Source organism: Corvus cornix, chromosome 24 (genome assembly GCF_000738735.6).
Source record: "Corvus cornix cornix isolate S_Up_H32 chromosome 24, ASM73873v5, whole genome shotgun sequence".
Lineage (NCBI taxonomy): Eukaryota > Metazoa > Chordata > Aves > Passeriformes > Corvidae > Corvus > Corvus cornix.
In genome coordinates, this window is record NC_046353.1 from 223,751 (window position 1) to 244,693 (window position 20,943).

General features: G+C 44.7%; 1 protein-coding gene across 1 annotated transcript in view; it reads right to left on the minus strand.

Annotated features, from left to right (window-relative positions):
- KMT2A (lysine methyltransferase 2A) overlaps positions 1-20,943 on the minus strand; it is a 41,829-nt gene that overhangs the window by 4,276 nt on the left and 16,610 nt on the right. Inside the window, 28 exon segments of the mRNA XM_039564830.1 lie at positions 188-317; positions 645-728; positions 1,165-1,272; positions 1,661-1,835; positions 2,097-2,171; positions 2,697-2,867; positions 3,252-3,316; positions 3,835-3,915; positions 4,229-8,528; positions 9,148-9,333; positions 9,987-10,147; positions 10,398-10,476; positions 10,556-10,673; positions 10,961-11,119; positions 11,625-11,762; positions 11,906-12,012; positions 12,326-12,519; positions 13,003-13,076; positions 13,327-13,437; positions 14,182-14,355; positions 14,944-15,128; positions 15,475-15,588; positions 16,350-16,470; positions 17,263-17,358; positions 17,613-17,759; positions 18,908-19,021; positions 19,878-20,006; positions 20,606-20,679. Coding sequence (XP_039420764.1) covers positions 188-317; positions 645-728; positions 1,165-1,272; positions 1,661-1,835; positions 2,097-2,171; positions 2,697-2,867; positions 3,252-3,316; positions 3,835-3,915; positions 4,229-8,528; positions 9,148-9,333; positions 9,987-10,147; positions 10,398-10,476; positions 10,556-10,673; positions 10,961-11,119; positions 11,625-11,762; positions 11,906-12,012; positions 12,326-12,519; positions 13,003-13,076; positions 13,327-13,437; positions 14,182-14,355; positions 14,944-15,128; positions 15,475-15,588; positions 16,350-16,470; positions 17,263-17,358; positions 17,613-17,759; positions 18,908-19,021; positions 19,878-20,006; positions 20,606-20,679 — 7,670 coding nt within the window.

A 20,943-nucleotide genomic window follows, 5' to 3' on the forward strand; every position in this document is an offset into this window, starting at 1 on the left:
CTGCCCAGACCACAGAAGGAAATGAGAAGTGCCTCTAAAGCTCCAGCAAAAATGAAAATAGCCCAAATTTGTCATCCCAATTTCTGATGTTCCCAACAGAATTTTCATACAGGCCTGTCCTACCTTCACAGCCACTTTCTAGCTCTCCCAAACTCTTTAAGAACATCTACAAAAGCCCAAAACTCACCTTACTGTCGTAGTATTTCTCTCGTTTGTCAGTGAGGATGGAGCGAATGACATTGCCTGAATATTCTATCACCATCTCACCTGCATCGATGTTCCTTTTGCAGAACAGACCCCGGCCATGGATAGGAGACCTAAAATGCAACAAGAAAAGTGAATTATTTCAAATGAGACAAGCAAAACTCAAGAGCATCAGATTGCAAAGGCTGCAGAAAGCAGGCTATTTGTGACAAGGACCACCGTGGTACTGTTAACCCTTCTCTAAGGGAACACTAACAAGAACACCAGCAGGTCACTCTGCCCACATCTGAGCTATTGCCAAGGTAAATCCAGGGAGAAGGAAGAAGGAAAAAGCCCCAAGCCTGCTTTTCCCCCTCAATTTTGCAGTCTGGCTTCACAGAGGGTTGCCAGTTTCCACCTTCCCCTATCCTATAGGCAATGGTACCAGAGCAAAACCGTACCTGTAGACACCAACTGCCTCCTTCGAGGTCTTCTTCAAGTGCCGGAAGCGCATGGGCATTGGCAGATCCATACTGGTCGCTCTCCTAGAACAAAGAGGCACTGCTAAGTGACGACCTGCATTTGAGACTCTGTGCCATCTATTAACTGGGGCACTTTCCAAGATGGAGTAATTTATACACTGTGACACTGCAGCCTACAGAGAACACAATCAAAATTAATGCAGTGTTTTCATATACATATATGTAAAAGGATCATTTCCTCCCTTTCCTCCTCAAATTCTCATCAGATTGTTTTACATTAGCAAGGAAAAGAAGCATTTGAAGGCAGACTGGTCTGGCGGTCACCTTCAGCTGTCACCTCTCTTGTTATTGCAGGAGTCACCTCTATGTCTGGCAGTGCTTGGCAGCTTTCAAGGTTTACACACCCCTCAAAGCACGCAACCCTTACCTGAGCCAAATCTGCTCGTTTTAACACCCCAACACTATTTTCCCCTTTGAACCTTTACGCCCTGCTGCGTACCGGGCTGATTTCAGCTGCACTTCTTCCTCTTCCTCGTCATGCGGGTTGTATTCTGGTGGCTGTCGGTGTTTAGAAGCCAAGAAATTAAACATATCAAATGCAGATTTCCTGCAATTTAGAGAGACCAAAGGGAGTTTGTTTTACTGTCTGAAAATAAACATGTGGTTGCCACAACAGTCTGATGTGTTTACTGCCTCACACCTTGCCTGCTCTGTCCTCTCTTACAGCCCCTGCACATCAGGGTAGGCACAGCAGGTTCTGACAACCTCCTGTAATAGCCCCAGCCAGGAAAGCTTTGTTAAGCCAAGGGCCACAAAGTGGCACAGGACAATGCGCAGACTTCGAAGATGCCAAATGGTTGATTTTTCATGTGCCAGCTGTTAACATTTAACTGAGAGCTTTAGTGCTGCTGAGATTTGTTGCTTCTGTCCTGCCACAGCATTAGTTATAGAGCCAAAGGGCTGTTAACCCCAATACCAACAAGGCTCACACTTGCCTCAGGTGGACTTCGGCCCGAGCAGAGCCATGTGGGTTCAAAGGAGGTTCATTGGCCTCCTCTGGCTTGTGAAATCTGAACTTGTAGTTGTGGCAGTGCTTCGCTCCATACAGCTGCTCAATCAGGAACACAACAGTATCATGGATAATCCCCAACATCCTCAAACCATTCACACCTGGAACAAGAAATAGAGCACAACAAACACTAACTATCAATGCAGACTTAGAGCAGGAAGATACAGCAGCTTGTCACAAAGAGCTGGGACACCACACTGCTGTCACAGCAGCTCTGTATTAGCTATTGCATTCTATGCGAGAGTTTCTAATCCTTCCATTACCCTCCATAAAGCACGCAGCAGGTTAACTGGAACTATTAAGACACTAAGACCCTCACAGAAAGATCTGTTTGCTCTCCTGCGTTCAGCGGAGGGTGTTACCTGCAAAGGACAGCTGCTTCAGGCGGGCGTTGGAACGGGCCTCTTGCACCTTGTCAGTCAGCGACTTCCAGGCATCTGCAGCACACACACAGGTGACAAACGGTGACAGGGTATCCAAAGTGCTGGGATACTCATATTTAAACAAACTAATTGGAGAATATGAAGTTTGCAACTTTCCATAGGCCATAAATTAAGATCCTTGGATCCAGTTGCTTTAATTCTCTTGAAAAGTCACATTGGCATAAGGGAAGGCAGGGTATTCAGCAATTAAAAAGTCTGGACACCCAATACTCCACTGTGTGATCCACATTGCCTATTTCTTGACAAACTATGGTTCAACATCATTGGTCAATTGATAAAACAAAATGGGTCAGTGATATACATTCCACTGAATATATTATGTTGCAAAAAAAGAAGAAAAAGAATAGAATCCAGGCATTATCAGGAACTAGGATTGTTCTAGGGCTGCAAAACAAGAGATTTCTCTCTCTCTTTTTTAAAAATCTATAAATAAAGCAAATAAGAGGTTCTCAGAAGTAATAATTTTACTTCTAGTAAGGACAGGTAAAACCAGTACAACCAATACTGCACGGTTCTCACCTTCAATGCTTTCTGCGCAGATCTGAAAGCCATCATCACTAGAGATCTCAAAAACCAAACCTTTTTTTGGTTTCTTCTCACCAAGACACTCTTTCCTCTTTTGTTCTTGCTGAAGCCAAAACATAAGAGGGGAGCTGAAAGTGCTCTCTTCCTCCTCGAGAGCTTTTGAGCCTAGAAAGACAGAAGCCAGCACGAAGATGGGAATTGGAAAGAACAATGCTTTTTACACCTGGTGTCCCACGACTGAAAATAACTTACTGACTTGCCTTTTCACCAGCAAATCCAGCCAAGAAAAAAATGCTACAGACCGTTGCAGTAAGAATGTGAAATCTCAAGTGCTGAAATTCTCACAAACTAAAAACAGAGACAAAACTATTTGTCCAAGATCTACAAATAGCAAATAAATCTTTCCTCCCCTTATAGCAAGGGAACACAAACTAATAGCTCTGAGCCTTTTCCTGACAGAATGACTAACATAAAAATCAAATCTTCAAACATCACCTTCCCAGTCCTGGAGAATTCCAAGACTAGATTGTTTTTGAAGAAGTGACATACCTGCATTTTCTTGCTCATTTATTGAGTTCTGTGTTGATTGAGGTTCTGGGACCACAGCTGGTTGCCTTGGGAGGGAAGGAGGAGAACATGGGGAAAAATAGCTAACAACCTGCCTCATTTCCTCACCGACCCTGAGCAGTAGTCCATGAAAACTTGAGAACTAGACAGATACAAGAACCTTTTCCAGATCAAATGTTCTGACATCAGTTCAGTTGGAAACGAACAAACAAAAGATTCTACTCAACAGCATTTCTGTTTGCAGCCTCTATCAGTCTGTGGGCAGCAGCCTAATTTCACACAGCCAGTGACCCGCTCTCTGTGTCACCCCCACTCAGGAATAAGGTGCAGGCCAACAGTCAGACACTGCTGAACGAGCATCTCGTCAGCGGGCACTGAGCTTCCCAGAACTACACACAGCTTAATGCAAAATGCTTCCATATTTCGTCTAAATGTGACTGTACATTCCCCACTGAAATCTCCCCAGGCATTTTAACTAGGAATGCCAGACTTCCCACATTCTCCATACAAATGCCCTTCAGCTCAAGCGAGCAGAATCACATATAAAGGTCTGTTCATCTCTTACCCTGCAGACTGCCCCCGTGGCTTCTGCAACAGCTGATCTACGCTGGCTGCATCCTGCGCATCTGCCTTCACAGCAGGAGTCCTGGAACAAAAAGATTTGGGAACATTCAAAATATCTGCCAACCCGTGTGTGCCATGAATGAGACTGGAAAGCAGGAATGGATCCACTGGGGATTGCCACGACGGACTCGGCAGTTCTGCAGAATTGCACAAGTAGCAACAACAGTTCCTAAGATACAGAGAACCAGATCACACTTCCAGCACCGCATCAGAATCAAAAGTTGCACTTCACAATTTGCCTTGACTTGCACAACTTGCTGGAGAAACTAGTGCAAGATTCTCTCATACTGTTACAAAACACCTCAGGAATGAGCAAAACCAAACTCTCCTCTTACCCTGTAGCTGAGACCTGGGGTACAGCAACAGCCCCTTTGTCAGGAACATGAGCTTCAGAAGAACCAGCCCACATGTGAGAAGTTTTGTGCTTCTTTCCATTCCCTTTGTCTAACAATGGCTGGATGCGTTTGATTTTTGGCTTCATTTTTGTGGCACCCAGCACAGAGCTACTCGCAGACTGCTGACCAGGTGATGGGGAGCCTCCTGGAGATGCTGAGCTGGCATGCATCACTGACGAGGAAGCCTTGCTCTGTTCGAGTCCGGTATTGTTTGGAACATCAACCAGCTGTGGAAAGCTTGACAACTGCGTCGTTGCTGGAACCGTGCTAAGGTCCAGCTGGGAGGATGCAACCCCGGTTTTGTTGGCTAAGAGCTGTGTCATGTGCTGAAGCTGGTACGAGCCCTCTGGGTCAGCAGAGGATGGAGCGACTGTCATGCCCATTGTCTGTGCTGAGGGTAGAACACATATGCTTGATGCAGCCGTCATGGCTGCTGTAGATGGAGTTTGAGATGCTCCCAGTTGTGAAAACATCCCAGAACTTGGCGGTAAAGTCATGTGCTGCTCCTGAAGACCAAGGCTTTGCTGACTAGCTTTGATCAGGAGGTTGCTTATTGAACCAAGGTCCCCCAATAATCCAGGGCTTGTTAACGTTACTGAACTTTGTCCCAAAACGTGACCAGGAACTGACCCACCAGTACTAGGGGCTGCCGTGGCCTGCATGGACACGACATTCAGCACTGAGGAACTCGATGTTAGGCCTGATACAGGCCCTGCTGGAAGGTGACTGGCATCTGGACCAATAATGCTGGGAGATGTGCTGACTGCAGTAGTGGTCCCACCTTGCGGAAGCAAAGATGTTTGCTCAAAATACATGACCCCAGACTTTGACCTTTTGATAATATTGGGGACAGTTCTATGGGATGTTGAATTTGCAATGGTTCCCAAATCCAACGGGTGATTAGAAATCTGGGAAGGAGCAAAATTAATTAAGGTCATGTTGGAGACCATATCAGAAGGAGCTATAGCAGAAGGGGTTCCAGAAGGAGCCAGCTTCTTGTTCTTCCGTGACTGCAGACGAGATATGGGCCGTTTCTTGCCCAGGGCAGCAGCTGGTGTAGAAGCAGCAGTACCAAGGTCTGTCCTCTGACTAGCTTCAGACACTAAGAGCTGAGGATCAGGGGGTGGCTGCACCCCAATTAGAAGACCTGGTGAAGGACTGCTGATGTTTGGTGGGAAGCCTGTCTGAGCGGGTGTGGAGAAGGGATGTATATGCTGGTGATGGGACATGGGCAGGAGACCCTTGCTCGTGGGAGGGAATAACGACTGAGATGGGGGCAGGCTCGGATTTAATCCTGTGGTCAGTGTGAGTCCGCTCCCCATGGGCCCCAGAACTGAAGTGCTGGTTTCCATCACACTCTGCGCAGAACTAACGGAGGGTGTTAACTGTATCTTTTGGGTGACACCATTGGGAAGAGTTTGGAGGACATACAGGGGCTGCATGTTTTGATTAACAACCAGAAGTTTTTCTGCGGCTGGCTTGAGGTGGGGTGGTGTCGTTTGCACCGCAGCATTGGAGATCTGCGAGGGGCCAGGACTCTCTGTGGAGTTTGGCACATACTTCTGGCTCTGGAGGGGAACAGTGGGTGATACCGGCACCTGGATACCCGGAGTCCCGCTGTTTCTTGTTAAATCTTGGTTGCTGCCATGCCCTTGCTCGACAGGGCCGCAGGCTGGGCTGGCTATATGCTCTGCATCTATGTGACCCTGGATGAAGTGATCGGGAGTCATGTGTCCTTCAGGGCTGGGGTCTACCCCTGGACTCAAGAGAGCTGCATCACCTTCCCCTGAGGCAGATTTTTCTGTGACTGTCACTCTCTTCTCTCCAGACTCTGTGGAAGGCAAGGCAAGCATCGACCTCTCTCCCGAGGAGGAAAGTGAAGACTCTGAGATAACGGCAAGCCTATTGTGATTTTGGCTGGGCACCGTAGGGCTGCGAGTGGTCAGAACAGAGAGATCGGAAGGAAGCTCCAGTGGCAATTCAAACTGCTCCTCTGCTGATATGGAGGAAGAGACACTGCTGTCCACTGGTTCGGTGGTGGGCAGCTGCTGGGAGAACACCTCAAACAAACCCATATCCTTGCCACGGTTGCTGTCAAGACCTAAACCTTCTCCAAGCGTCAGGAGTTCAGATGACGAGGACTCCGGACTTTCTCCCAAAGCCTGCATAGATGGTGTGTTCTTCAGCACAAAGTCCATGATGTCAGAAGGGAGTATGTTCCCACAGTCATCACTGTTGTTATTGTCAGAGTCAGATTTCAGAAGTTCTGTGTTGAATGTGTCCAGTAAGTTCTTGTCAGCAGGTGTGCTTGCGTGAGCCCTGCGGCCCGTTTCCAATGAGCTCAGCTGTGCTTCCAGAGAGTCCTGACTCTGCGCTTTAACCCTGCTCACAGGGTGGCAGTTATCAATCTTGGGGTCAGTTTTGTGGACAGTGGAGCTCTTGGTGACTTGCACTTTCTCACCAGCTTCTTCAGTTCTATCCAGCTTTAAGGTCTCTGTCCCATTCTCTTTGCCACTCCTTTTAGTTACCTGGCTGACTTTTCTGGTTGTTGCTGTGACACTTGTATCACTTTCAGTTCCATCATCCACACCATCTAGCTGTGAGATTTTTGGAAGATCACACTGCTCCTCCTCCCTGAATAAGCTATGGGATGTGAGCCTCTCCTCTGTGTTTGAGGAAACCACCGTCCTTGTAAAATTGTAGTAGTATAAGTCGTCTTCATCTGATGTGCTCAAGTCATCTGCCCCATCCACTTGGCCTTCCGCAGACCGCTTCCCTCGCTTCTTGCCAGTTGAGTTACTGTAGAAGGGAATGTCTTCCTCTCCATAGGACCTCACACCATACAGAGGAGTCAATCCAAAGAACATATTGGATCTGGCCCGAGCACTTCTCCTTGGATACCTCCGCTTGTATGACCCTTCTTCTTGAGCTTTAGTGCCATCCTGGAGCATCAAGCTGTTATCTTGCATGGGCAAATTTTCGTATGTGTTATTCTGAGATTCCTGTGTTGGTGCTTCATTTGGACTTCCCTGAATTACAGGGTTCTCTTCCGGGCTTTCTGAAGCTGAGGAGGGCTCTGCCAGAGCAGCCAGGTCTGCCCCTGCAGACTGAGTTTCGGCATCACTTTCCAGCTGTGCATTTTTAGACTGGTTTTCACTTTCCATCTTGAGAGGAGTCAGAGTGACTTTAACAGTGCGTTTCCTGGGTGCCTGCGATTCCTTAGGGGCTGCTTCAACCTGCACTGCAGACCCTTTAGATGGCCCTTGTGAAGGTGGAGACTTCTCACCAGACTTTTCAGCAGGAATATTATTACATAACCTCGGGCTAATTTGTTCAGTTGCCAAACCCTGATTGCCAAATTCTGGTTTCAGTTCATCGCTGCCCACTGCTTGACCTGTCTCTGTAAGAGATTTCAGGGAATGCTTCTCTTTAAAACTGTCTTTCGTTAACTTTTTGCCTTTCTGACGCCTGTCTCTGGGGGCAGTAACTACCTGCTCACTTGCTGCAGGAGATCTATTGTTTACTCCAGCAGCCTTCAAGGCCTTTGCATCCATCTCATCAACCACAGTTGTTTTCTCTGGCTGTACAGGTTCCATGTGCTGATCTCTGTCTTTCCTTGGGCCTCTCTGATGCAAAGGTGGAAAGGGTATTGCTTCTTTGGAAGAAAATGATCCTGAACACTCTTGAAAGGTTCCTATTTTAACATTCATTTCTGTGCCCAATGAACTTGTTGGCTGAGTGGACACTTTAGAGCTTCCTCCAGAAACAAAAGTATGAGACGGATAATCTGTGTCCTTTGAGGTTTTCATCTTCTCTCCCTTAGAAGCCGCACCTTTGGCTATTAAATCTGAACTGCTGGAATGTTTCCCTTCTGTAGATTGAGATGCATCCAGCTGGTAAGTTTTATTTCCAGTTGTAGCCACTGTTTTCTGGGAGCCTGAACTGGTAGAGCAACTTTGAACTGGAGCGCTTGGAGGACCTGTGCACACTGACCCCACAAAGCGGTCAGTACTTTTGGCAGTCGGTTCATATTCTGAAGAGGCCCCCATGCTGGAAACTGAAGACACACTGTGCCTGGAGTAAGTGTTTCCAGCTCGTGTAGGGGAAATCATCCGGAGTTTTGATTGTTGCTGTGACAAAGAAGAGGTGCTGTGTCTCCGAGAACCAATGCTCTTAAGTCCCGAGGACAGCAAAGGATCTCCTACTGTCACTATTTCATGGGTCACTGGGGTAGGACTTCCTGAGAAACAAAGGCAAGAAAGACTGTCAGGTGATTTTAAACCTTCACAATCAACGCACATCCAATTCCTCCATACAAAACACAAGAAATTAAAACGCAGCAAAAGTTTTTGGCCAAACAATGCCAACACCGTGTTGATACTTTTGGGTAGGTGTTAAAGACCTGATACCATCAACCAGGATCCAGCAAGTTTGTATCTCAGGGTTTGCTATCTCAACTTCAGATGTGTATGTTCAACATTAGTTTGAAAGAAAACATTAGTCAGAAACAGCTGCTGAATTACAATAGCAGATTTCCAGTTCTCTCTGGAAAAGTACTGACTGAAATATTAAGTCCCTAACTGGTATCACAGCGCTTTTGGCTCACTACTACTACATGGCCCAAATGCTGCCTCTTCTTCATCCCAAGGGAATGTTTGTTTCAGTTGTGCATTTCTTGGCAGGCCATCTCTACTGTGTATTGTTAGAACTTTCCCCTCCTCAAACTATTGCCATTTCACTGCTTTCTCTAGAAACAGTAAACTAAACACCCCATCCTGAAAGAAGCCAAGAAAGACAGGAACTAAACCAAAAATACTTCCAAAACAAACCTCAATCAAAGTCAACAGGACTAGAAATACCTGCAGAGGGTAACGGCCTAGAGCCAGGAGACCTCTGTGCGGATGGGTAACTTGGCGCCCTGATCCTGGGACCCTTTGAGACCACTGGATAGTAACAGGAACTAGAGGTCTGAGAATGCAAGGGACGATCTGGTGATGGTGGGTTTACAATTTCAGGTGCATTTCGGGTGTCTTTTGGTAGAATTTCTGTTGTTGAAAAAAAGAGAAACGACAGTATAAGCCATCACTGAACGCTAAAAAGCTATGATCTGATAAAGTATATACTATTACCATGTTCCACTTGGAGAATCAGGGTATTTGTTAAATAAACACGAAGTCAAAGATCTGACATCAGATAATGTCTGGTTTCTTCTTGAAAGAACGTTTTCAAATACTTGTAGCAATTGCTCAGCTTACACATGAAATTTCACCATGCATTTATAGAGTTTAAGATTCTGTGTTAACAATGACGACAACTATAAACATTTAAAAAATCTTTCACAGCTTTACCCTTGGATACAAGGAAGCAATTTGGAAATACAGAAGCACAATATAACTATTCAACATTGTATTGAACAACTCCCGTATTACAGACCAACACCAACACTCCAAATACAGTTTGAAATTTTAGATCACTAGAAAATTCTCTGAGTTGTAGACTAGAAACCATCCGTGTAGCAGTGTTCGTTTGGCTCAAGTTTTCAAAGTTAGCAGTAAATCCAGGAGCTTAAAGTCTTAAGATGCTGTAACATGGAAGCCTGAATTGGATTTTAGTCCAAATTTAAGAGATTTGGTTTAGGAGATACACTATGGCAATACCATACAGAGAATATACTTCTATGAAGTCCTTAAAAGATTACCTGAAAGGGGAACTGGGCTATGGGCAATTGTTCTATTATCATCATGCTCTACAGTGCTGTTGATGTCAGGTTCTACGACCGGAGGTCGGCACTCCATGATTTTGCAGGTATACACACAGCGCTTCCTGGCATCTGTTGTGCTCCAGTACACCCTGGAGCACCTGGAAGATAATTCAAACAAACCAATTTACTCAACAGCTGAGTAAACCTCATTTCTGTTCTAAATTTTCCATTTCTCAAAACTACACTGGCCAAAGCCCTCCTGGCAGAATGCACTGCACACCCAGCTTAATCAGAGATTCCTCAGAAGTGTAGGAAAAGCTACAGTCAATTTTCCCATATGTTACTTCAGTGCTTGTTTGACATGAAATACAATGAAAGACATAAACTCTTGAAACAGCTTATACTCACTGATAGCCAATGGGAAACAACTTATCTTCACAGTCTGAGAGGTCATTCAGAATTCCTAAGCAGTCTATCGTCATTGAACCTGAGCAGAGAGAGGAACAGTTCTGTGAACCAGATTCCAGCACCAAAGATGGATCAAGTATCCAGAGACTAGATCATACCAATCATCATGTGGATGTTCTCTGGTTCCAAGCCACTAAGAAATTTTCTTCTCAAACTGATCCCTTCAAAGTCCACAAAAACTCTCCTAAGAACTTCAAACCCATTCTCAGGAACCACCTGGAACAAGAACCAACAAAACCACTTGTTAATTAAAGGAACCACCACATGGATGGTACGCAGTTTGTCCTAATTGACGCTCAGTTTGGTCTTTTGGTTTTTGAACTACCACACAGCACCACTTGCCAAACTTCTCTGGGCCAGTTGTATTAGTGACTTCTTTTTAAGAGCACTGTGGTCCAGCCCTTGTTAGCAAGAAACACGTTCAACACAAACTTCTAAAAAGTGTTCATAGTTACAGGCTAACCCCACCCTCAGAGTGTGAGGCAGAGAGTGAAGAATCTTACCTCTCCTTTGATCAAGTCACGATGCCTCTGGCAGTAAACTTTCTTATCATCCAGAAAGACACAGTTCTTGGCTCGTGAGCACATGAAATGATAGTTACTGGTACAGGAAGTGAGGCAGCAGCCTACTGTGGCGCCTGACTTCTGGCAGAACTCACACCGCTGCAAAAACAAAAACCAAAAAATTAATCCCTTCTAAAACCAGACCACCATTGCTATTGTCAGTTGGGTTTTTTTGGCACAGACAGTTGTTAAGAGTAATGCCTGATCTCCCGCTTCATTGCCACTCCGTTTCACTACAGTGACTCACACACACAAGCGAGACATGGAGGAGGAGGTGAGAGGAAGAAGGATCCCTCACATGGAACAACTTTTTCATTTGTGGACTGGTTCTTCCAGGCCTTTCCCAAACTTTCCTGCTTGTGCTTCATATCCAATCCTCACATTTGCAAGCTCCACTTGGTCTCCACAATATTTCTGAACCGAGCAAGGATAAAATAACTTTCCAAATACCTTCAGTCAGTTCTATTACATATAGTGTTAAACAAAAACTGCAAGGAAAGGACAGAGAAGAACAAATGCACACAAGGCATCTTTTAGCTGGGCTCCCATCTTGTGATTCTAAATCAGCGTGAAGTTTAACAAAGTGTTCTTTGCTTCTACCCACCAGCTGCTTTCCCCGGATCACAGCCATGTGCACGTTTTTCAGAGAACCATCATCATCTTCAAACACTTCTGCTGACCACAAAGCACAGTTCACATGTGTCCATTCGTTTTGGCCAATATAGAGAAGACGTCCAGCATCCTGAAGAATAGAAGGAAATGTTCTTTTCAGATGCTCTAGAAGACACAACAATTCACAAAACCCATCCAGCCTACCCACAGCACCAAATCTACAGCACTGCTTAAATGGGGTCCTACAGAGACGGGCATGGGGCAGATACTCACGTTAGCACTGTCATCACCATATTTCAGGCACAACGCACACTGCCTGTTGTCTTCCACATCCGGAGGTGGGTTCAGTTCAGGACTATCCTCTCTGCTTCCGTCAGAGCCTTAGAGTTAAAAGAAAGAACAGTATTTTTTCTTGAAATTCAGGGAGGCAAAAATTCATCTGGAGGGATTGTCAGTAAGTGAACATGGTAGAAGAGTTTTCAATAGCCAGCTTGGAAAGCAAAGCAGATGTCAGCCTCTGCAGAACCTTCATTCCGGGGGAAAAGAGGTGGGTGCAAAAGCATTCCTGGGTCCAAGTTCGGCTCAGAAACATCTCATATGTTACTGCCTCTGAATGATTTCAGGTCACAGAGGTCTCCAAGACAGCTGCATTTCTGGGTTTGTGATTGGCAATCTTGACATTGGTTCTCTTACCAGAGATGGGAGGTGTAGGAGGATGTAGAGGAGTTGGTGAATCTGGCTCTCCAGGCCCTTTGAGTTTTGGAGCTGGAATGATTTTCTTCATCAGAGGGGGCTGTTCAGTGCGGTTGTTCTCCTCACGCTCCTGCCACTGAGCATAATTATGGTCGAGCGACGGGGGCAGCACCGCATTCGGCAACATACCACTGCTGAGATGCAGCAAGGAGTCAGTGTCACACCTGGCTGCACCAGGGGACCTTATGCCCTGCCTACCTGACGTCCACCCCCCAGCAACAACTCCATTAATTACCTACAGCCCGCATGCCCTCCCACCAGTCACATCTTAAGGTTAGTGATGTGGCTGCCTGCTTCTTTGAAGGGTAACAGATGCAGGAGGGCTACCCCAAATGGGGGTGTGAGAAGGAGGAGAGGGAAGGAAGGTCAGGACTGACAAGCCAACACACAGTATACCTAGTTCTAAATAAGAATTTCAGTTACTCTGCTTAAAACAAGGAAGTGTGTACAAAACACGGGAATGGGATTATTGTGTAACTTCTTAGGAAAATCTAAAAAGGAAAAGAAAAAGGGAAAAACAGAAATTCCAACCCCACAAACAGGCTCTTTCAATACGTTTTGCTTGGCCAGCTGGCAAACAGCAGGGTGTTGCAGTCAGATAGAGAACAATTACTTACTTGCTTGTTACTTTATTTGGCTCCCAAAATCTGGACTTTTTTACACTGAACCATGGAAAAACACGCTCCATTTGCTAAAGGAAAACAACATCCCATGAGAAAAGTTGGACAACATACCAAAAAATTCAAAGATGTTCAGCCAAGATATACACATGTAAATGCACAACTAGTAACATTTCATTAACATTAACAATTCTGACAATGTATTATTTTATTCCTGGAAAGACCCAAGCAAGGCTAAATGTGGTGGCCCTTTGGACTCCAACATCAACAAGCAGTGGTAGGATACCAAGCAGATTTCAAAGTAACTGAAGGCCAGCTCACCCGAATAAAGAAGGACTTGACCATGCTGTTGGCCTTCTTAATCTCTGGCTGCCCCCCATCAGAATTAATGGCTGCTTGAATTATCTTCACAATGTCATCACTAAAATCCAACTGTAAGAAATCCACAAAACTTCACATTAACAGGATTGTCTTTTGCACAGCTATACCAACCACTAATTTTTTAAGGCATCAAGTAAACTTTGAGGTAACTGTAAGATTGAACCAGAGCATCAACTTAAAAGCAGAAAGGGTATTTGGCTGAGAAGAAACAAGCAGCCCTCTGCATTTGTAAACTGGCTGGCAGAGCTGCTACACCCACAACTGTTCACTTCAGCTGACTGCTGACTGGTTTTAAATCCACTAAACTAGCTGTCTCACAAGGATTTGACCAAAATCTGGTGCCAGGACATTTGCCAACCACTTTGCAATATACAATGTTCCCCAAGATTAAAAATTTTGTAGGAAAAAAAGAGGAAAAGGCTGCTCTCTGCAAAGAGAACCGAACCATGAAGCTTTAGTTTCCAGCTAACCAACTGCAGCAGGGCTATTTGGCCAGGCCTTCAGTCAGAATTTGCATGTTCAGAATGACCTGTCCTGCTTTTATCTACATAAATGTCTGACTAAGAGCAAATGGGGTATAACCAAGTACCACTGCTGGCTACAGAGAGCCCCACAAAAGCATCAATTACTTGTGTCTGGACCAATATTAACCAGCATCAGCCAGATTTTTAGCAGCATGATAACCCACTTCCTTGTTCCTAAAGAAAAGGCTTAAACTCATCAGTTATGAACACCACAGGTGATGAAGCAATTCAGTGTCTAGTAACAGAGTGGAACATGATAACTTTGACATACCACAGAAGTATAACCTCCTTGATCCATTTTCCTTTTCACTCCTTCCAGATCCAGAGGTTGCTGCTCCTCCTGTTTACTGACTTCTGTTAGAACAGGAGGATCGGGACCCTCAGGAGAGCTTCTGGATGGGATACTCTCTTCTGTCTCAGGATTTAAATCAGGTGGTTTTGCTGCCTGTGAACACCAGCAACGAGACAGAGAGATGTTGACTACTGAAATGCAGCTACTCCTGAAGATACACTCTCAAGCACATTTATTGGCCCAAAGATTCTCGCTAATGTGAAGGAAAGGAGACCAGAGTTCTGAATTTCTGTCCGAAATGTAGGGGCAACAATGAAAAGCTCTTAACCAGCTTTCTGCTGAGACCTGTAAGGTGCACAGCAGGACAGAGCCATCAGGCGTAAGGATCAGACTCATTGCTCAGAAGTCTTATTTCTGAATGCGTTATTTCAAGACAAAGATCCTGTTCTTCAGTCAGAAAAGCACCTTCACCATCACAGAGCTAAATCCTCCCATTCCTTGAAGAACTTTACCCTATTTTTCTTTCAGCTTCAGAAGTTGTATCACAGATACCCACTTCTCTGCTTCCAAAGGAATCAACAAAAGACAGAAAAAATAGAAATAAATCACAGCACAACGTTGTTCCAAGTACGATGCAGACACTTCTGCAGTTTGAGGCACAGCAACACCTCAACAACTCAACTGAGTTCCACGTACACTTCAAGTCAGAGTAACACCAACAGGGCACAGGCCCCAGCTTACCTGTCGATACCGCAGTAAGTGGCTGGTAGTTCTGGAATTCAACAGGGCTGTTAAAACCTGCTTCAAGGAAATCTGCAGCTCCTTTTCCAGTGCCAGACGCCATTCTGCAGGATGCTGCTCTGTACAGTTAATGCAGGTGTACGCAACACTCTCGGGCAAGTTGGAGAGTATCTCATACATTTCATCTGGAGACAAAAGAAGACAAGATAACCATCTGAACTGCTTTACTGAAGGATACAGGGAAAAATCCCTGCCCTGCACTTCCTGCCTAACTGAAACACTTTTCACGTAACAAAAGCCCCTTGTACAGCTAATTGAGGGACAATGCCTTTGAGGAAAGTCCTGTGCTTTCAGGATGTCATTGGTATTAGCACTGGTTTACCTGTTGTCACTCTACAGGTATTTTTCAGGTAGGTCACAACAGGTGAGCATGTTAAAGTAACACTCTAGTAGAAAGGTCCAAGACTTGATTGCTTTGGTCTAATCACTGCCCCATGTTTTTCAGTACTGAGAGGATGAGGTTTTCCGTACCAGAAAGGTTTTCACATTTGGAGTGGACCCAGCGGTCGCATTTCCCACACTGCATCATCTTGCTCTCGTAGTCATCATCATCGTAGCATTTGTCACAGAGAGGACAAAAATTTCCTGCAAACAAAATGGGATCTTATCAGAAGTTTGGGTGCCAAACACACCTTAAAGGCTGTGTGGTTACTCACTGGTTACTTAAAAAGAAAGCAGCTCTGAACACCCCTCCCAGTAAACTGCCAGCACAGTCCCCTCTACTATTATGAGGCTACAAAAAATAACTTTGGAAGGCCAACAACTACTTAAGAATTCCATGGCTGGGCAGCCATTTTTTGGGCACGGCGAGACTAACAAAATACTATATTCAAGAGCAAAATGAAAGGACAAAGATGACACATAGGCAAGAAATTAGGTGGAACATTAGAAACTTTCTGTTTCAAGATTTTTCCCCAGAATGCCCTCTGAGGTACAAAGGCATCGTGTACAGCAACTAACACAAGGAACAACCACTTTACAATAGAAATTTTGCTTTTAAATTGCTTTTAAGTCAAAAGTATTTTAAAATGTCTTTTCCTCACCTCAACTGCTACTTGAAACTCTGGGGCAACAAGTGTGCAATAATTCCTTTATATGGCAGAGTGTTTACATGCTGAAAGCCCCAAACTTAAAGCAGTGGTGACTTCGGTGAGCCACTGCACAACCTAAGATCCTGGCTTTGAACTATTACGTGTGCTTTCAGGCTCGACCATAACCAGCCTGCACTGCTGGCTGGACCGTGCCAAGCTCAGGTGCCACACTGGCCCTCTGCCCACTCACACTGGCTGATTCAAAACCAAGCAGCTGAGGAAGCTCCTGCTGTAAAGAATCACAACTTTATGTACCTTTAGCAAAGAGTTTGGCACAATCATGACACAGGGAAAAGTCATGAGACCACTGTGCATCCCACCCTTTGCCTGGTGTTGTTGATCCACAGCTCTTGCAGCGAACACACTTGGTACATATCTGGAAAATGAATACATTTGGCAAGAATTACTTGCTTTTATCCAGCAGTTTCTGTGCTTTCAACACATTTCATAATTTTTATTATTTCATAAGTGCAGAGATGTTACCTAACAGAACAAGGAGTTTTAAATGCTGAAACTTTCACTGAAAAGAACCGAGCTCATTTCCTTTATGGTAAGATGGTGATAATGCAACAAGAAAAAACATGACACCAAATCACAGTATAGTTTTTTTGTCCTTCATATTTGCACTGAAGAAAATATCACCTTTCCCTCACATAAAACACACGTAGTTGTGGCAGTTCTTCTGATCTAAAACATAAAGTCCTATTTTAACAGTTTTTAAACTCTGTATATTGTAGAAGGAAACACATACGAAGTCTTAGAAGCAAATACACTACAGGCGCTTGTTTAGAACAAAAGCCTGAAAGACACAAATTAGCACATTAATCCGAATTGTCTCTCAATACCAGTATCAATGGGTTTGTTAACAAGGTAAATGCTTCCATTTTAAAGACCTTCTTCCATGTTATGAGACTATGATCAAAAAACTCACTATGATCTTATGACTTACAACTGAAAAAAGGGGTAATCTCTTTAAAAATTCTGCTTTCTTCAAACATCAACCAACCACCTCACCATCTATTTCCAAATGTACTTTCTGATGCAATAGGCACCTTGCCTTGAAGAGATGAGGAACTGCATCAGAGGAAATCACCTGCAGAGCTCTGCTCCATGGCATTACCATCAGTCAACAAATGAATTACCCAAAAAAGAAATTAAAATCCCTCACCCAAACTTTCTTTTTCTTGGTGGGTTTTGTTGGGTAGTTTGGGCCCAGGCACTCAGGGTGATAGCTGTTTCGGCACTTGTTACACTCCAGCAACTGCTACAAGAATAAGGAAAAAAAGCATTAGTACAGACACCCTGCAAAGGGATGCAAAATTCTGGACTTTGCCATTTTTGATTGGATCCCCCCACTCAGGTCATGAGAAAGAAGCTGCAATGGAGCAACTCAAGAGGTCTCCTCCCCAGCGCACAGAGACTCTGCTCCTGGCACATGCTTGCTGGCCACCCTCCGGAGCGAGAGGAGCCCTGGGAGCAGTGGGGGTGCTGCTCAGTCTCCCAGTGGTTTTGGGGTACCTTGGTGGCCTGGTGCTGTCTCCCACAGACGTGGCAGAACTTGCAGCGACGGCAGCACCAGTTCTCCAGCTGGTCTTCCTGGGGCCGCTCGCTCTCCTCCAGGCAGAATTTGTGGAAGGGCTCACAGCAGACCTGGCAATATACAAACTGCAAGGGGGGAGAGGCAGGTTTTAGCAAAGCAGAAGCTGCTCCATGTTCCCAAACCAGCCCCCTTGTGCTCCGAACTATTTTGAATTCTGCTTTACAACTGACAGGACAAGATTTTAGGAGGGAAACTGTGTATTTCAGGTAACCTAAACACCGACTGGACACCTCACGCCCACTGGGAGTCTGGTACCTGTTAACTAAGTGCTTTGAGCATTGACAAAGGCCTATAGGATTCTTCAGGATCTCCCTCCCTCACTTCCTCCCTGTATTACAAGCCAACTGCACCAGAAGACACACTTGGTGCGTGAAGTAGGGACATGCAGAGCAAAGAGAGTCTCTCCCTCCGTTCAGTCCACTTTGCCATTACAAAGCTCTTCTAATTTCTCTGTATTCTGTCCAAGGCTGGTCGTATCAGAAAAACAATCATCCTCAGGGCACAGACACCGTAGGCTCACAGGGAACGTGGGAATCATTTGTCCCCTGGGGGCCCCTGACTAAGAAGGGGATGGCTCCATGCCCCACAGGGCCTTCATGGACCTCAAGTGCACTGATGTCCACATCCAGACCTTAACCCCCTTTTCCCCTGCCCAATCATCAGAACCCAGGCCCTCCTAGAGGACTAGCACCACTTTCCCAGGTCAGCTGGTCTGGAGATGCTGAGAAGGCACCTATCTACACCTGGAAATGCATTTAACACATCTCAATCCAGCTCCTTAGGCAGCGCCAGAACCTTTCCAGTCATGTTTCTGTAACAGTTTGCAGCTCTTGGCGGATACAGACGCACCTGGAAAAGTCAATGCTGCCTAAAACCCTTTAGCACCATTGGGCAGTCCTTCTTATTTCAGGTTAAAAGAGAGCAAAGCTCCTGCTTTACACCAGATGTGAGTTCCCAAATTTAGAGACATGGGTGCTCTCAAATATGCTGTTCTTCACAACTCATACGCCTCCAAAAAAAGCACCCTTGAAGTTTCCAAACTGATTTTAAATACCTTGCCCGTTAGTATCTTGGGACAAATTCTAGCAAGGACAGATTTACAGGTATTATTTTAATTTCTTCTGGATTAAGGTAATTATAATTTTTATTTATTTATTTTTGTAACAATACAGTGCTGTAATTAAGTCATCAACAGCAGAATACAATGCTTTACCTCCACATGTCCACTGCTGGCACAGAGAAAACACACCACCCTGGGAGTAATAGGTACCGAGGTGACGATGCCTAACCCACCCATCTCCCAAATATTCTCCACTTCACAGTCCTCCTGAAAGTACAAAAGGACACATCACCATGCAGAACAAGGCAATACAACATCAGTACAAATTGCTCACGCGACTGCTTGGTTCTGGGCCTGTGATTAAGATGTCTCAAACTGAAATAATTTGAACGTCTACCTCAGTCTACTTTACAGTGTATTCTGGGAGAGTCACACCTCGGCGCTGTTCCTGCCGAGAGCGCTCAGTGGCATGCTAGAGCCTTCCTTCTAGGGAAAGCAAACCTAAGGAACAGGACAATGCTTTTCACAATTGCACGAGTATTACTAAAAGTGAAATTTCAAAAGAATTATACTTTATTAAAGCTCCATATTTGTATAAACACTTATGAGATCTCACTATGATCTCCAGTATCAACACTTATAGATGGACTGAAAAATTATTAGGAAAATATTAATTTTTATTATTATTTCAACACTGTTGTTCAAAAATGTACATGATTTATCATTTTAAAACCCCAGATATACCCCAAACGTTGTGAATTACAAGTTACTAACATTTTCCCCAAATCTTGTTGGCTCAAGTTGTGGTAAGGTTTTAAAGTTCCATCTTAATGGAATAATTCTTCATAAACCTCAAATTCTTGCTCATCCTCACACATTGACAGTTAAGGTTTTAAAGCTTTAAGTGTCTCTTCATCCAGTACTCTAATTATAAGAAAAAAAAGGCATAACAAGCTTTTAAGAATCAACCAAGTGACTTGTCATGAGGCTCCTATTTTGCAGTTCCCTCTGAAAGGTACCAGACACACAAACTCAGCAATTACTGCCAGCACTTTCAGAGGACTCTAGTTCCAGTGTCTAGAGCCAAGGGAGATTCAAATACTTAAAACATGTTGTCCTCTACCTTGAAATCCACTCGGATTCTGTGGACTCCATCTGTAGGTGGCTTTTGCTTGGAACTGCTGCCATTAGTCAGAGTGCTGAGCAAGTTCAGTGTGCTGCTCTCTGGCTTGCTTAGAGGAGGGGGCTTTTCCTGGTCAAGCAAAGGAGCCTGCATTAATCCCGACTCTGGACGTTACAACTTAACCAGCATTTATATCCAGTAATAATTCACGAACCCCCAAAGCAGCACAAAATTAACAAGTGTTACAAAGCTGCAGGGAAGTGACCGTTCTACAAACCATTCCCTAAGAGCATTCCATATGCAATTACAGTCCTAATTCCATGTGCTCTACCATCACACTGTTCTCTCATCAGAGCATGGGCTGGTGTTTTGCTGCAGTGGGGCAACTCTGGGTATAAACAGGCTCTACTCACTTCTCCCTCAGGTTTACACAAGACAATAGTTTTTTTCCACGATCGAGCTATTTCTGAGACAAAGGCAGTTGCATATTTTATGGAAAAGCTAGCCTCCACCCTCCAACACACAAATCTGCAAAATAACATCTGAACTGAATCTTAGGCATAAGCCACGTTTTTTGCTGTCCACATACTGCCACATACAAGGGAAATCTAACATGTTTAAGAACCAAATAAAAAAACCTGCCAAGAGTTAAGCAATACAGTTCTACTTTCTAGACAGAAGTTCCAGGTGCTTGAAATTTTACTGACTGTATAAAAAACAGTATTCACCTTTTCTTTTGGTTTCTGTTTCACAGGGAAAGTTGGACGGGGAGCAATTTTTTTCTGTTTGCTTTGTTCTGTGCCTAGGAAGGGGGGGAAAAATTATGAGTATTTCAAGTAACTAACAGCCACCTGTAGAGAAGAAAAGGGAAAAAAATCAGCTGGGTAATGTGCGATGAGTTTTAGACTAGAATTTTTCCACCTTCTTCTGTGGCTGCACCTCCCCAGCTATGAGCAGTCTCTTTGAGGCAAGACTACAAGAAGAGTTTGCTCTGCTCACAATCTGGAGCACTGTGGGTACAAAGCCACAGAAATCCCAGAGCGACCTGGCTGGTGACTGTTCACGC